This window comes from Xyrauchen texanus, chromosome 38, assembly GCF_025860055.1.
Source record: "Xyrauchen texanus isolate HMW12.3.18 chromosome 38, RBS_HiC_50CHRs, whole genome shotgun sequence".
Classification (NCBI taxonomy): domain Eukaryota; kingdom Metazoa; phylum Chordata; class Actinopteri; order Cypriniformes; family Catostomidae; genus Xyrauchen; species Xyrauchen texanus.
The window spans coordinates 18551778-18566340 of record NC_068313.1 but is presented as its reverse complement, the minus strand read 5'-3'; the positions used below and the strand labels follow the sequence as shown (position 1 = coordinate 18566340).

Sequence of the window (14563 nt, the reverse complement as noted above, 5' to 3'; positions counted from 1 at the left end):
TCGTCTTTGATCAATCTTTATAGTTGTTCTTGCAACTGTTCACCCTTTGTATTGATCTTGGCCGTGTGCAGAAGGAAAGACTTATGCTGGGACAGATGTGTGCCAGCTTGTGCTGAAGTTAAACAGACAACTATGATCGATGCAGAGAGGATGCATTTTCTCCTAGACACTCCTTTAAGAAAACTTGTAATTTAAAAAAAATAAAAATATTTTATCCTCAACTTTAGAATGCCACAGGTGTTTCATTTAATATGGACCACTTGGATGGAACGCTTATATATCTTCTTTTTTTTTAAGCTGGCCAGCCCAGGTACAATGAACTGTCAATAAAGCTGCCTTTTAGATTGTTCAGAATTCTTCTTTTGTGTTCCATGGTATAAATAACATCAATAACATAATTGTGAGTATAATAACATAATTTAGATTTTTTTTTTGTGTGCGTGTGTGAACTATTGCTTTCAAAACAAAGCAGTGATGCTTACACCACAGATCAGACACCTACTGTCTCACAGTTACCTTCAACATGAGTGTGATGACAACCATCCCATTTCACTCATTAGTCTCAAGGGAAAGCTTATTCCATTGAAAGCTGACAACAGGCACATGCTGCTTCGAAGAGCACAAACACTCCCCTTCCGACCTAATCAAACATTGAAGGGAGAAAGGGAGGGAAAGGGATAGAGCGGCCAGTGGAGAGGGTGTTTAAGCAGTTTGTATCATCCCTCCCCCTTGTCTCCCAATCAAACTCTTTCCTTGTGCCCTGATGTTGTCAATGGGGCCCCTTGGAGGGCTGGCTGCCTTAACAGACACACAGCACACCAGGCAGGAGGCGCGTGGAACCTGTGTGCCGCCACTTTATCTGTCCTTTCTGCCGCTTGAGGTGACATATGGCATGTGGCAATTGGAGGCAGCCATCAAGTGGCAAAATGGGCTAATCACTTCAGTTTGAATGATGTATACGTTGTAAAGTGCCTCAAGGTGTCCATTATTATTGATGGTGCTGATGTACCTTATTTGGAGCATGTTGGTGTTGTTGTTTTTGCGTATTATGAAATGTTTTTCAAAATAGGCCCCAAGTAATGTCTTTAGTTTAGGTAGTACTGAATTGGAACATTTTTGTGATGGCTTGTAGGCAGCCAAAAATAATGCTCATGAATAAAATGATTCTTTATACTGTGAAGCGAGAGAGATATTTAGTTCCTCTGGCTTCACCAATGTATTTCTCTCTCTTCTAGATGTTCCAGTCATTCAGCAGCTCAGAAGAACCTTCAAATACTTCAAAGATTACAGACAGGTGAGAGATATTTATATCCTCATAAGCAGTGTTGGGTGTAATCGAATTTCATAGTAATTAATTACTGTAATCAAATACTTTTTAGGACAAAAAGTAGTGTAGCGCATTAAATTTATTACATGTAGTGCATTACACTTAAATTGGAAGTGAATGGGGGCCAAATGTGAACATTAAAATACTTACTGTTTCAAAAGTATAGCCACAAGACATAAAGGATATGCATGTAAACATGATTTTAGTGCGATAAAATCACTTGCTTACCTTTTCTTTGTAAAGCTATAGCCAATTCTACAACTTCATTGCCATGGCGATGTGATGTCATCAAACCCTAAAACGACTGTTAAAAACGACGATTTAAACAACTTTACAGCTAAAAAAATACATGAGTTTTAATTAAAGAATTAATGTTAGTTCTTTTATAACATTATAAGCTTCACATTTCTGCATTTAAACCCTCTAAAAATTGGCCCCATTCACTTCTCCATTGAACCCAGATTGTTGCTTGGTTTTTTTTTTTTAGAAAAGGAGGGATGTGTCGAAATAAATTTGTGGTAATTAACATTATGCCACATATGCTGTCAATTGAGCTTGAAGTGTTTTGAACCTGGAATATTAATTTAAAAGTAAAGTGATTACTTTTTTAATTAAGTAATCTGTAATATTTTTTATCTGATTGCAAATTTAGTAATTAGTAGTGAAGTACTTTTTGGGTTACTTACCTCCTCCCACTGCTCATAAAACATAATCTGTTTTTTAAATCTTGAGGTTTAAAAATTTTCTCTTTCTGTTTCCGTAAAGATGATCATTGAGCCAACAAGCCCAAAGCTTCTCCCAGACCCTCTGCGAGAACCCTATTATCAGCCTCCTTACACTTTAGTGCTGGAGCTGACCGATGTTCTCCTGCATCCAGAGTGGTCGGTATGTTTCACAGCTCATTTACCTTAACTAAACAAGTCAGGGCTGTTGCTGAGTTTGTAGTGCTCAAAACATATAAAGAGATGATGGGGATACAGATTTGAATCTGGCTTGCATCATGTCTCAATCCCATTCCCCTCTTTTTCCCAGTCCTGTCCATTAAAGGCATAAAGACACAAAAAGATTAACCAAGAAATCACCTGTCTTACAGGATATAGGAAAGACCATTTATGCAAGATGGTTCATTGCATGTATTGGGCCCAAAAAATGGCCAGTCAATTGGAATTTAGTATAGTCTCAATTTATGCCTTTGACATGCCTTTTATATTCAAGGTACATCAGTAAGTTCCATGTGAATTGCCCTATGTTTGGTGTTGCTTGTACCATATTCTAATTTACTGACAACATCAACAGCCAGTTTACCAATTTAATGAAAAGTAATTTATGCATTGCTATGAATATATTTGCTTCAGTTACATGTGATATGTTTATATTCTATGATTCTTTCCAACAATTATTTGAGGGAAACAAAGTTTTCACTTTTAGATCTACAGTTAACGTGGTTCCATGACATTATGGACTACTTAAATCTAAATTGTTTCAATCTGTGTAAATCCTGTGCATACCATAACCCTGAACCGCAGATAAAATCTATACTTTTGGTTAGTTTTTAGCTCCTAATTGCGGGCCCAATGCAGTTCTAAGTTAAACACAGCTGGTCCTGTTCTTGTATATTTTGTAAATAAACTATGGAGGTGCTTGTGAACTCTGATCCCATCTGCAATAAACTGTCTATATTTTTGATTTATTATAAACAGTCTTGTTATTTTAACAGTTTGAAATATTTTCCCCTTTTTACAAACGTATCCTTATCTATTCCTGTTAATCACATGAGGCCATCTGGATCTGGCTGTTTTGGCCAACCATCTGTCGATCTCCCTTACCTGTCCCCTCCCCATTATCCCCTCTATCTGGCCAGCTGTGAGGGAAGGGCCACACAGAGGTGACAGGTGGAGCATAGCCCACTTGTAACTTGACACTTCTCAACGGACTGTTACCGTGGCGCATGGCACAGTGATTTTTGTTGAACCTCAACTGATACTTGTCTGTGACTGTACTCTTATTTTTTGACTTTGTCATGGATACTGGGGTATACATGTGTGTGCTGTGCCACATGTTGCAGTGAACAAGGTCGAAGCACACTTGAAAAGTATCTGTTACTCTAAGCCATTAGATATCTATCTGTATATACAAAATAATAAAGAGAAAGTCAAATTAGCCAAGTTGTGTGCTAAAAATTCAGAGTGAACTCTATATGTAAAGTTTTTTGTTTATCTTTACTAAACTATGGCAGCCACTGCAATTAAATGTTTAACGCTGAGTGCATTACTTACACAATGACAACATAAGAAACAGTGTTTACCCGAGACCCTGAATAGTCAGTAATCAGGGTAATGGGCAAAAATCAACCAGTGTCGATCCTTTTTTGCTTAAACCGTTTAGGACCATACCCTGATAATAGAAAACCATTTAAGGTGTTTACATGACTTTACACTTAAAAGTCCAGCTTATTACCTGGTAAACGTATTTAACACAAATAACGTATTGACATAATGATGAAAACAGCTTCATTCTGCTCTGTCCTCTTCTGAAACACTTTTTGGAAATGTTATGCTCTCATTTACCAGTAAATTATTGAGAAAGACCTCTAACCCAAACAAATTATTTAATGTGATGCAGATGGATCTTTAAGCAAAAGGTATTTGCAGGATTTGAATGTTGAATGATTTTAATTATCGATGCTCAATTAGTCTAAAATACCACCTAGAGGCAAAACACACCATAGATGGTAACAGAAGGCCAGTGGTGGAGTGCTCCAGCAGGCTAGCGGCCAAAATCTGTTACATATTATGCTCTCTTCCCTTAAAAATAAACTGAATGCACTACATTTTGAAAGTGTGTGCATGTTTTTATGTTTGTAATGTTTCATGGATCCTTTTCTGCCTCTAGTTGGCAACAGGCTGGCGTTTTAAGAAGAGGCCTGGCATAGACTACCTCTTCCAGCAACTGTCTCCGCTCTATGAGATAGTCATCTTCACATCAGAGACAGGCATGGTGAGTTCACTGGGTTAATAATGCCAAAAGTGCTTGTTGTTTGTTTTTGCTTGCACTAAGCTACAAATGTATGGTTAAGTTTTCCAACCCTGCTTAGCACTGAATGTGAACTCATTCACATTAGTTTCTATTTTGGGGACAGTGGCACACCTATACGTTTGTTGATTCTACAAACAAATTGTTTTTACTTAGGCTCAAACATTATGTTTCCTAAATGATGCCGTTAGTGAGACTTTTATGTTAGGCTTCAGTTAGACTGCCAGTGTTTGTGTGTGTCTGATGTTGTTTTGTTGATGTGGCACCAGTGATTATTTCTTTAGTCAGTTTGGTTGATTATCTGATACCCGACTGATGTGGCCACACTTTTTATGTCATGCAAATGAGCCTTGTTTTGATTCAGCCAGTTGTTGCTGCTGCTGCCATTCAGATGAATGTGAATGTAAATTCAGCTTTTCAGCTGTGTATTTTCTAAACAGGGCATCCATAGTCTTGATGCTTAACAAACATGGGCTTTAAAAAGCCATGTTTGTTAAGCATCAAGACTATGGATTATTTAAGCAACAGCACTGCGGTTTTGAGAATCGCCACGCTTGATGCTCAGATATGATATGGATCAGTATGCATCCCCATATAGGCTATCAGCTGCGGTATGTGATATTTTACCTTTGTGAAGGGACAGTTGACCAATCATTTACTCACCCTCATGTTGTTCCAAACCCATATGACTTCCTTTTATCCGTAGATCACAAAAGGAGATATTAGACAGAACGATAGACTCAGTCACCATTCACTTTCATTGCATCTTTATTTCAAACAGTGAAAGTGAATGATGTCTGAGAGGATAACATTCTGCATCATATGTTCCACGGAAGAAGGAACGCTGGAGTGACTAAATTATGTCAGTGTTTTAATGTTTGAGTGAATTATCACTTTTAGAAGACCCTCGTTTGGGAACATATTAGAATGCTTTCACATGATTACTGATTAGAATATTGTGTATGCGCACAGACGGCGTATCCTTTGATTGACAGCATAGACCCTCAAGGATTTGTGATGTACCGACTCTTTAGGGATGCCACACGCTACATGGACGGCCACCACGTTAAGGTAAACTTTATGATTTTTTCGTTCTTATTTAACTTTTTACATCTGCCGCTTGATAATTCTGCTTTGTTGTTCAAACTAGTATTCAGAGCCTAAGCACAAACTCACACTCAGTATTTAAGAAAATATTCTGTTCCTGTAAACACTGTCTGCCACATACTGCAACAATCCAGCTGTCTGGTATTTCACCCCTTATTGGCTACGGGTCATTTGAGTCACATCAGAAACATTTCACAAGATAAACAGAGCAAAACAGTTAAATATTTGTATTGCCTTGAGGTAGATGCTGCTTGTTTGGCGATCATCAATCATGTCATTATGTTGCTCTTACACCGATGTTGTGTCTCACCAATGTGTTTTAGGTAAACCTATTCAGCATTGCAAAGCTGCAACATGTGTTCTCTCTTATCCTACAATGACTCTGTCATTTATTATGAATGATTACTCATTATTAAAACAGTCTTCATAGTTTCTACATACATAAATGTACAGTGTTGTCATCGTAGTTGTCAAGACTCCCGGTCCTGCTCCCCCACGGGCCCCCCTCTCCTGTGTGACCCGGGCAACATTATGGCGCGATACCCCCAGTGTCTCTGCTGCATGCCGCCCTTCTGTTCGCCCATTGATTTTCCCCACTGCTATGTCCTTATTCTTTTTTCTTCTCTCAGCAGCCCAAGACAATAGCTGTTTCTTCCCCTCCTTCTCACCTCCTCCCGTCTCCCTTTCTTGGGCCTCATTAACCTTCTGCCTCCTCCTTTTCCTTTGTTAGGCTGTCCATAGTTATCTAAGCTTTCTCCTCATTATGCTTGTGAATGGGGCAAAATCTGTAACGTCTAAACCAAATTTACATCTGTATTCAAGTGTGCAAAATTTACAACTTATGCTATTGAAATCAAAAGTAGTTTTATGAATTTGCTGTGTCTGTATCCATGAACAAATTAAAGAGACACAATTTGCTGGACATTTGTACTGTACTTACGATTCTTTTTCTCACAATATTGCATCAATACTTTAGAAGAAAAAATACATTCATGTGTTCATTGATTATAATCTTTAATAATTTAATTAATGAAGTAAGACTAGGTTCCCACGCATCCTCCTGTAAAACCTGGAATTTTGGAGTTTCAATTCACGATGTGGAAAACACGGACTGAATCTAGTCCTAAAAATGGCATTAGCAATTCAACGTGGAATGTCACAGTATTGGACATATTTGAGACACAAATTAATGTTTGAATACACAATCAAATTAAAATGTGAGATGTCCTAGTGTGATTATTACACTGCAAAAGACCGGAATTCAATTGAATACATATATAATCTGCATGTGCTGCATGCTTTAAAGTGAATGTGTGAAGCTAGTTGCTTCTACAGTAAAGTTTTAATTAATTCATTTGATTAGACACCATATGGAAAAAAAAGGTCATATACGGAATTCAGAAAAAGTAACCTTCCAATAACCACGGTATACATTGTGTTTTTACATATATATATTTTAACTGTTAGGCAGATAAAATGTGCTGGAAGTGTCCTGGAAAAAAGTGTGAACCCTGAGTAGATTGTCTAAATAAGTGCAAACCGTGAAACCGGTGCGGTAAGAGCCACAGCTGGACAACAGCAAAACAAATTTGCAAAATAGATCACTGCTAATTTAGTGCTATGGATGGGAATCATTAGGAATTTAACAATTCCGACTCATTTAATGATTCTTTAGGTATATTTCAGTAAGAATGATTTGGAAATCAATTATAATTCCAATTGCATTTTTTTGCCCACATCATCATGTTGCTTAGTGAGAAAATCATTTTAGATTTCAGGAAATTGCAAGCTGTAAATTCAAAAGAACTGGCTCAAGAGTCATTCGTTTGGGAATCAGATTATTACTTGAAAATACATGTTTTGCAATGTAGTGGAGCAGCGCTTCCATGGAATTGTGCTGCATGAAACTTTATCACAGTTTTCCCAGCCCAGATTTACTTTTGCTTTTGTCGCTGTTTCAGATGAGATACAATTGTGACATTGAACTGAACCTATTTTAATTTCATCAACTCATGTTACTTTATAGTTCTTCAGTGATTAGACAGAAGTAGACGTCCATGTATGTGCATGCATTTGTGCAGAAGATCTTCACTCTGGTCACATTTCACCACTGCATGTCTGGCCTTGTCTCCCAGATCCCCATTAGCACTCTCTCTCTCCGTCCACCTTATGCCGACCCACATTCTTTTCACTTTGCTCTGCCCTCCCACTCCTTCTCCTCTCTCTCTCTCCTCCCTTACATCCCATCTGGCCCTCTAAAGGGGTGGGAGAAGGCATATGCACAGTGATTGGCCAAAAGATGGAGCCCAGTAATAGTGTGTTAATCCAAAGAATAAAGAGGAAAAACGTCAGAAGCTGCAGATGTGAGCTACATCCGTAAGAAGAAACAAGAATTGATGACTTGATGACAGTTAAGACAAAACAGTGAAATACTGAGAAAGTAGTCTACTTATGTGACTAAGTAAACACTACTTCACTATGATGCGTTTTTGGCCAGCTTGAACGTCAATACTTGAAGCAATGCATGACAAAATAGTTTTCCTGGTACTGCTTTGAAATGAAACTTAAAGGGATAGTTCACCCCAAAAATGAAAATTGTCATCATTCACTCTCCCTCATGTTGTTCCAAACCTGTATGGCCACGTTCACACAGCAGCAGAATACGGTTGTCACTCCTGTTTTGAGTGCTTAATATGGTTATACACAGTTCAGTTATTTACGAGAGTGACAACCACATTCTATATCCAACCTGACACCCGCAAATCAGGACTCACAACTGCATTCTTTGCAAACCTGTGCTGTGTGAACGGAACTGCACTGGACAACTAGTTGTCTGTCACTGCATTTTATGTGAGAGAGCCATGCTGCACTGTGGGGGTTTGTTAACTCACTGAGATGTTGGCTGCTTGTCATCCAAAGATTCAGTCACTGTTTTCCACTGGCTGCTCACAGGCTCGAGTTGTGTGACAAAAAAAGCTGCGCTATGTTAAAAAGCATTCAAAGCTGCTTTCGGTTCATTATGATCTGATGGATGCACTCGCACCTCGATTTGACTTATTTATTTAATAACGCAACGTCAGTTGTGATAAGACATTCTGGTGTTATGAACGTCGCCATCTTTGATATAACTTGAGTCACTGTCACAATGGTTACAACTGTTAGAATATGGTTGTGACTTTGGTTTGTACGTTCATGCAGACATTATTCAAACTGCTGCTGTAAGCTGTTGTATGCATACAACAAGTAAATATGGTTGTCAATCCCAAACACTGACTGTGTGAAAATAGCCTATGACTTTCTTTTTTTCCTTGGAACACAAATTGAGATAGTTGGCAAAATGTTAGGGACAGCCTCGGTCACTATTCACTTTCATTGCATCTTTTTTCCATACAGTGAAATTGAATGGTGAATGAGGCTCTCAGTCCCTAAAATTGTGTCTATCATTTTGTGTTCCAACTATATAACAAAGGTTTAATAAAATAAATGATGACATAATTTTCATTTTGGGGTGATATGTACCTTTAATGAAGATCCTTCAGTGCCCAATGTAGCCTTGCTATGAACTTTTTGTGTAGATATGACACCAGTAGCTGCTGCTCCCCATCCCCAGCTGAGGTCCCGAGATCAGATAGAGGGTGGGCAGGGCTTTGATTGGCAGGTGCGTAGCGTGGCACGTGTGTCTAGTCGGAGGCATGCTTCCTCTGGCTCATACTCCAGTGTTTTACCTGGGGAATTGGAGGGACTGTTTGACTCGGCAACATGACACTCTAATGCCCAGCTGCGTTACACAACTCTGGTCACACACTCACGCACACACACACACACACTGACAGAAGATCATGCACACTCTAGCTACAAGTACTGATCATTGACTCACATTAGGCTTCCTCTGTTACTCAATGTGATTTGGATGTCATTAAGTTGGTGTGTTGCTATATAATCTATACAAATCTCATTATTTATACATGCACGCTCATACACTCAATAACAAATACACTGTGAAACGCACACTTGTGCTCCCGGTGGGGTTTGGGCGTGTCTCGGGGGGGAAGGCAGATGTGGGTAATTTATTGTAAATGCTACGGAGTGTGCCAGAGGGGTTTCCTTTTGGGGCCCCTCCATCTCTCTCATCTTCTGCAAACAACTATTTTTAAGCCCCTCAGCGGGCTGCTGATGACCTCAGTGATGAGAGAGTGCAGCGTCCCTGACCATCTGCTTTGTTGGACCACCACTGAGACAGCTAGCCCAGAGAGAGTGTGTGTTTGTGTGTGACTGAGCACCGGGGGCAATGGGGTGATGTTAAGTCTTTGCAACCCTCTACAAATGCATAAGTGTTAAATACGGTTCACATCAGTGTCACACTACATGGATGATTCAGGGGTGGTGTTAGAGGTCATTTTTAACCTCTATTTGTATCTATAGCGGCTGTGATAATTAGACTGGACCTTGTTTCCTATAAGTCATGTGGCATCCAAAAGGCTGTGCATTAAGGGGAGATTTAGAAATGATTAAATTTTTAAATCAATATACCACACAGCCTTAATTGACTTATTTGTCTTTTTAAAATGATGGCTATAGCAGTGTGGAGGGAAAAACAACAACAATACTAAAGTCACATTAATAATCTTAATATATAGTTTATTAGCTTAATAGAGCACAGCAGTGCCCTCCCATTTTTTTTCAGCTGTTTTGATTCTGGAATTATTATAATTTTTTTTCCATAATGTTTTTTCTATAAGCTTTTCATGACACCTTTAATAAAGGAGCTATGAACCAAAGCACTCCAAGGTGAATCACGGCATCGCAAACTTTAATTTAAAGCAAAAAGAAATTGAGAACTGGACAAGACAAAGGTACAAGTGTACACAACATCTTTAACGAGAGCATGAACTACAATCCCATGAAGCATCACGACTGCATTATTGAATTAAAAGTGATGTAAAAATATAATCTATTTGAAGTTGTTTATTATAAGTATTGAAATAATATATTTATATTTTATTGCAAAATATTCCAATATATGCAAATATATAAAATATAAGTAGTTTGAGAGTGTAGGGAGACTTACTCCATTGCGTCATTCCCGATGCGTCATGGGTGGTGGATAGAGCTTATCTGGCATGTTTGTTAGTCATGACTCTCTGGTAAATCAGTGCCTTTTAGGATCATGGGCTGTGTAGTCATTTTCCAGAAATTGCACTAATAAACATGATTTAAATGTTTTTTTAATTTGAAGTAAAACTGACTGTTGTCTTCAACAGAAGCAATTATCATCGATTAACAACCTCTGATCTCACGGTTAGTCTGTCTTTGAAGGTTTATAATTTATTGTTAATTATCAATACCTCAATGGAAAAAGGAATGTGATTTCTGGAACCAGACTGTCGTGCTCTATTGGAGGCTTTTTTGTGGTTTCCAAGTAGATGTCGACCAATAGTGGATTTTGCCAATACCGATATTTAAGGTGGTGGAAAAGACAGATTACTGATTTATCGGCTGATAGTTTTTAAAATTGGTTTATTGAAAGTAGAAAAATTTCGAAGCATTCCATAAATCTTCTTTCCTGACTGTGACTGGCTCAGACATGGAGGCCACAAAATAAGTCCAATCCCAGATTTGTGTTGTTTGAGCAATAATTACCGGAGGAAAATTGAGATTTGGTGCATTATGAGGGACTTTTAACCATAAACTCCAAAACACCGGGATCTCATATTCTGAAGTGCTTTTGGCTCACGCGAACACAAGAGAATCAAAACAATGAATCTTCTGTGCGTTATAACAAAAACACTATAAAGTAAACTTTGTCATATGGGCTAATAAATAGTGTACGTAATTCATCAAAAATCTGTATTGTTTTTTGCCGATGACTAATAGTTCCAAAAAGCAACTATCGGCACCATTTAATCGTAAAACCACTTGTAAAAATCGTATCTTATTGGTAATATCCATTTGGTTGAAATCTACTTGGTAACCACAAAAATAAAAAAGCCTCCAATAGAGCACAACAGTCTGGTTCTATAAACTAAAAATCCCAATTCTTATTCCATAGAGGAATTGATGATTAACAATAACTCGTATAACCGATATATTAGTCAACCTCTATTGCCAAGCAACATAGCAAATTACTGCATTAATATACGAAGAATGATGTGTGGTCACATGTGCGTTTGTCGGCTCATACAATCAGAATTTACTTCGGAAATTATTTTCTATAATACTACGAATATGAGGTCTGATAAACATCTACAGTATCAAGATTGTGCTGAAGATACACTGGTTAAAGAGCCTCAATTCTGTAATAATGTTTTTTTTTTTTTCATTTGTAGAGTTTACGCCAAGCTCTGGGCTACAAAAACATCTTTATTTTTTCTAATTCTATCTTAAGAAAAAAGCAACAGGTAGAAATAAAAAAAATAGCATTATATATTGAAATTGACTAAATTAGGCATATTGTTTGTCCAACAGGACGTGTCTTGTTTGAACAGAGACACCTCTAAAGTCATTGTCGTGGACTGCAAGCGGGAGGCCTTTAATCTACAGCCTTTCAATGGCTTGGCACTGTGCAAGTGGGATGGCAACTCAGAAGACCGCACACTCTATGACTTGGCTGCCTTCCTGAAAAGTGAGTGTATTTATGTATGGTGGACTGTGAGAGAAAGGTTTGGGGCAAATACATATTGTCGGACTGTATTTATGTACAAATCATCTGTCACTTTTTAATCTCTTCTATGGTGTCTAGCAATTGCCATTAGTGGAGTGGAGGATGTTCGTACCGTGCTGGAGAACTATGCCCATGAGGAGGACCCCATTGAAGCCTTCAAAAGAAGACAAGCACAGCTTGCTCAGGTACTCAAGACATAGATCGTTATACTGCTATGCTCCTATTGTTTCTTTTTTCTCATCAATTTGGAATATTTGCCACCATTAAGTGTAGATTGAGGGGTTTTCTTCACCTTACCGGTTGTAGGTAAGCAAGGCTAAAAATGTTGGCCAAATTTAGGATTAAACATACCTATGTTTTAAACTTGTTAAAATAAATGGACATGAAATATACCTCAATTTATCCAGCTTGATTACGAAAGGCATGCTATTACTTTTCTAAAGCGATCTGATTTGGGCCAGTAAATAACTTCCTAGCAACCAAATGGCATCATACTAAAATCCTATCAAAACATCTTAGCAACTGCATAGCAACACCCTGGTAGCCAGTCTTAACACCTTAGCATTGTGGTGGCAACTTTTGCACAGGCAAGCACCACTCCCATTTTTTTCAGAAAAGTTGAAGAAATGGTTGTACAGTATATGCTAGACTGTTCATAATATACAACTTCTGTACTACTAAGTGTGGCAGGGCGGAGGGCGGGGCCGGGTTGTGATCCTACACACCCGGTCCCGTATTAGGCTAATCAAGCCTCTGTAAATGATCTCTCTCTCCCGCATGATTAGCCTAATACGGGACCGGGTGTGTAGGATCACGAGCCGGCTCCGCCCTGCCACATTAAGCTTATGCTAGCTTACTGTTGCATTTTAGCAGTGTGATACTGCATATAATGTTAGCTCTTGTATGACAAATTACTTAAAATGTTCCTCATTTGTACATTGCTTTGAATAAAAGTGCCTTGTAAATTACTTAATGTCGGAACATACTCTATGCAAGTATGTGTACTCAAGACACGTATAGCTACACACACTTGATGTTTTGCGTTATGTACTGTATGTTCAACCGGGCCAAGTGTTGGCAATGCGTTGGCCAAGCGTTCATGTATTTGACTTGCATAAAGTATGTTTCTGGCCTGAATGTAAATATAAATATGCTATTCTGTGAATATTTTCTAATGAGGGTTTGTGTGTATTTATGCTATTTATTAGGAGGAGGAACAAAGACTTTCGGAGCTTTCTCTGCAGAAGAAGCAGGGATTTTCATTAGGTTCCATTGCGGGTCGTTTCTGGTCCCGAAAGCAGCAGTGAGGACTCGTCCTATTCACACCTACCTTAAACAGTCCAACCTGGATTATGACCAGCCATAGAGATGAGGGTCATAGACAAACGGGTGGACATGTGGGAGGGAGGGCGGGAGGGAGGGTGAGAGAGGGAGCAGAAGGGCATCTAGGGGAAAACCTCCAATCAGCTGCACTGAATGGTTTCTACCATGTATTGGGGGTTGGAATATGAGGAACCCAGCCCCATTCCTGTGTGGGAGATGGCACTTCTGGACTGCAGACACACAGATATGGTGCCCTAATATTTGATCTCACCTATTTACAAATAGTTTCAAGAGGAGACACATCTTCATCCTGGTTGGATCAATTCCTGTCACTTCTTGGTTCCATTATCTCTGCAGAAGCAAAAAACTGTATAGTACCACATCACACTTGGACATGGATTCTGGACCGAGATGAACTGATACTGATAAGATTTCATCATGTAGATCCTGTTTGAATCCCATAACTTAATGCTGTTTTAGGCAATAGCCTGATATTAGACTTCAATAATGTGTGCACAGCACATGGTACATGACTACAAATGTGATCATCAACCTGGAGAACCCTCAATGCTGCCATTGAGTCTTATTCTTGGAGGTGCTGTGGCAGTTAGATGAGGAGAACCTCTTATCATGTGAAGGCAAATAAAGAGCTCAATCTGGTGCTTTTTCTCTCTAGGTCAGAAATGGCCCTTCATGTCTGTGTATTGCTTTTGATGTGAACAGTGAACCACCCAGAATATCTCCAATAAATAAACCATAACTTCAAATAATTGGTTTTATGTTTTGCCGTAGTATTCTTTTTGCTTTGTTTGGGGTTTTTTTTTGTTTTATTTTCTTTCTTGTTTTTAATAAAAAATGTCTCTTGTGACACATTGGCTATTTTATACATCTGTATTTCATTACTGTAAATCATAATCTACATACAGTACATTTGCATTCAGTTATTGTTCGTAACATGAGTGAAATAGTTACCTGAGCTATGAAGTGCAACACTACAGGACAGAACTCCACCTGACTTGAAATGATTTCAACTAAACTTTTCTAAAAATTTTCCTTTTCTTAGTTAAGAGCCACAGACCACAGTCAAGTCAATTTTATTTGTCTAGTGCCTT

General features: G+C 38.5%; 1 protein-coding gene across 2 annotated transcripts in view; it reads left to right on the top strand.

Moving 5' to 3' along the window:
* LOC127631931 (mitochondrial import inner membrane translocase subunit TIM50) overlaps positions 1 to 13524 on the top strand; it is a 36655-nt gene extending 23131 nt beyond the window's left edge. For both annotated transcript variants that reach the window (XM_052110341.1, XM_052110340.1), the window contains exons 5-11: positions 1236 to 1294; positions 2093 to 2212; positions 4220 to 4324; positions 5333 to 5431; positions 11933 to 12089; positions 12207 to 12313; positions 13337 to 13524. In XM_052110341.1, the coding sequence (XP_051966301.1) occupies positions 1236 to 1294; positions 2093 to 2212; positions 4220 to 4324; positions 5333 to 5431; positions 11933 to 12089; positions 12207 to 12313; positions 13337 to 13435 (746 nt within the window). In that variant the 3' untranslated portion in view covers positions 13436 to 13524. The remainder of the gene's footprint in view (positions 1 to 1235; positions 1295 to 2092; positions 2213 to 4219; positions 4325 to 5332; positions 5432 to 11932; positions 12090 to 12206; positions 12314 to 13336) is intronic.
* Positions 13525 to 14563: the final 1039 nt, after the last annotated feature.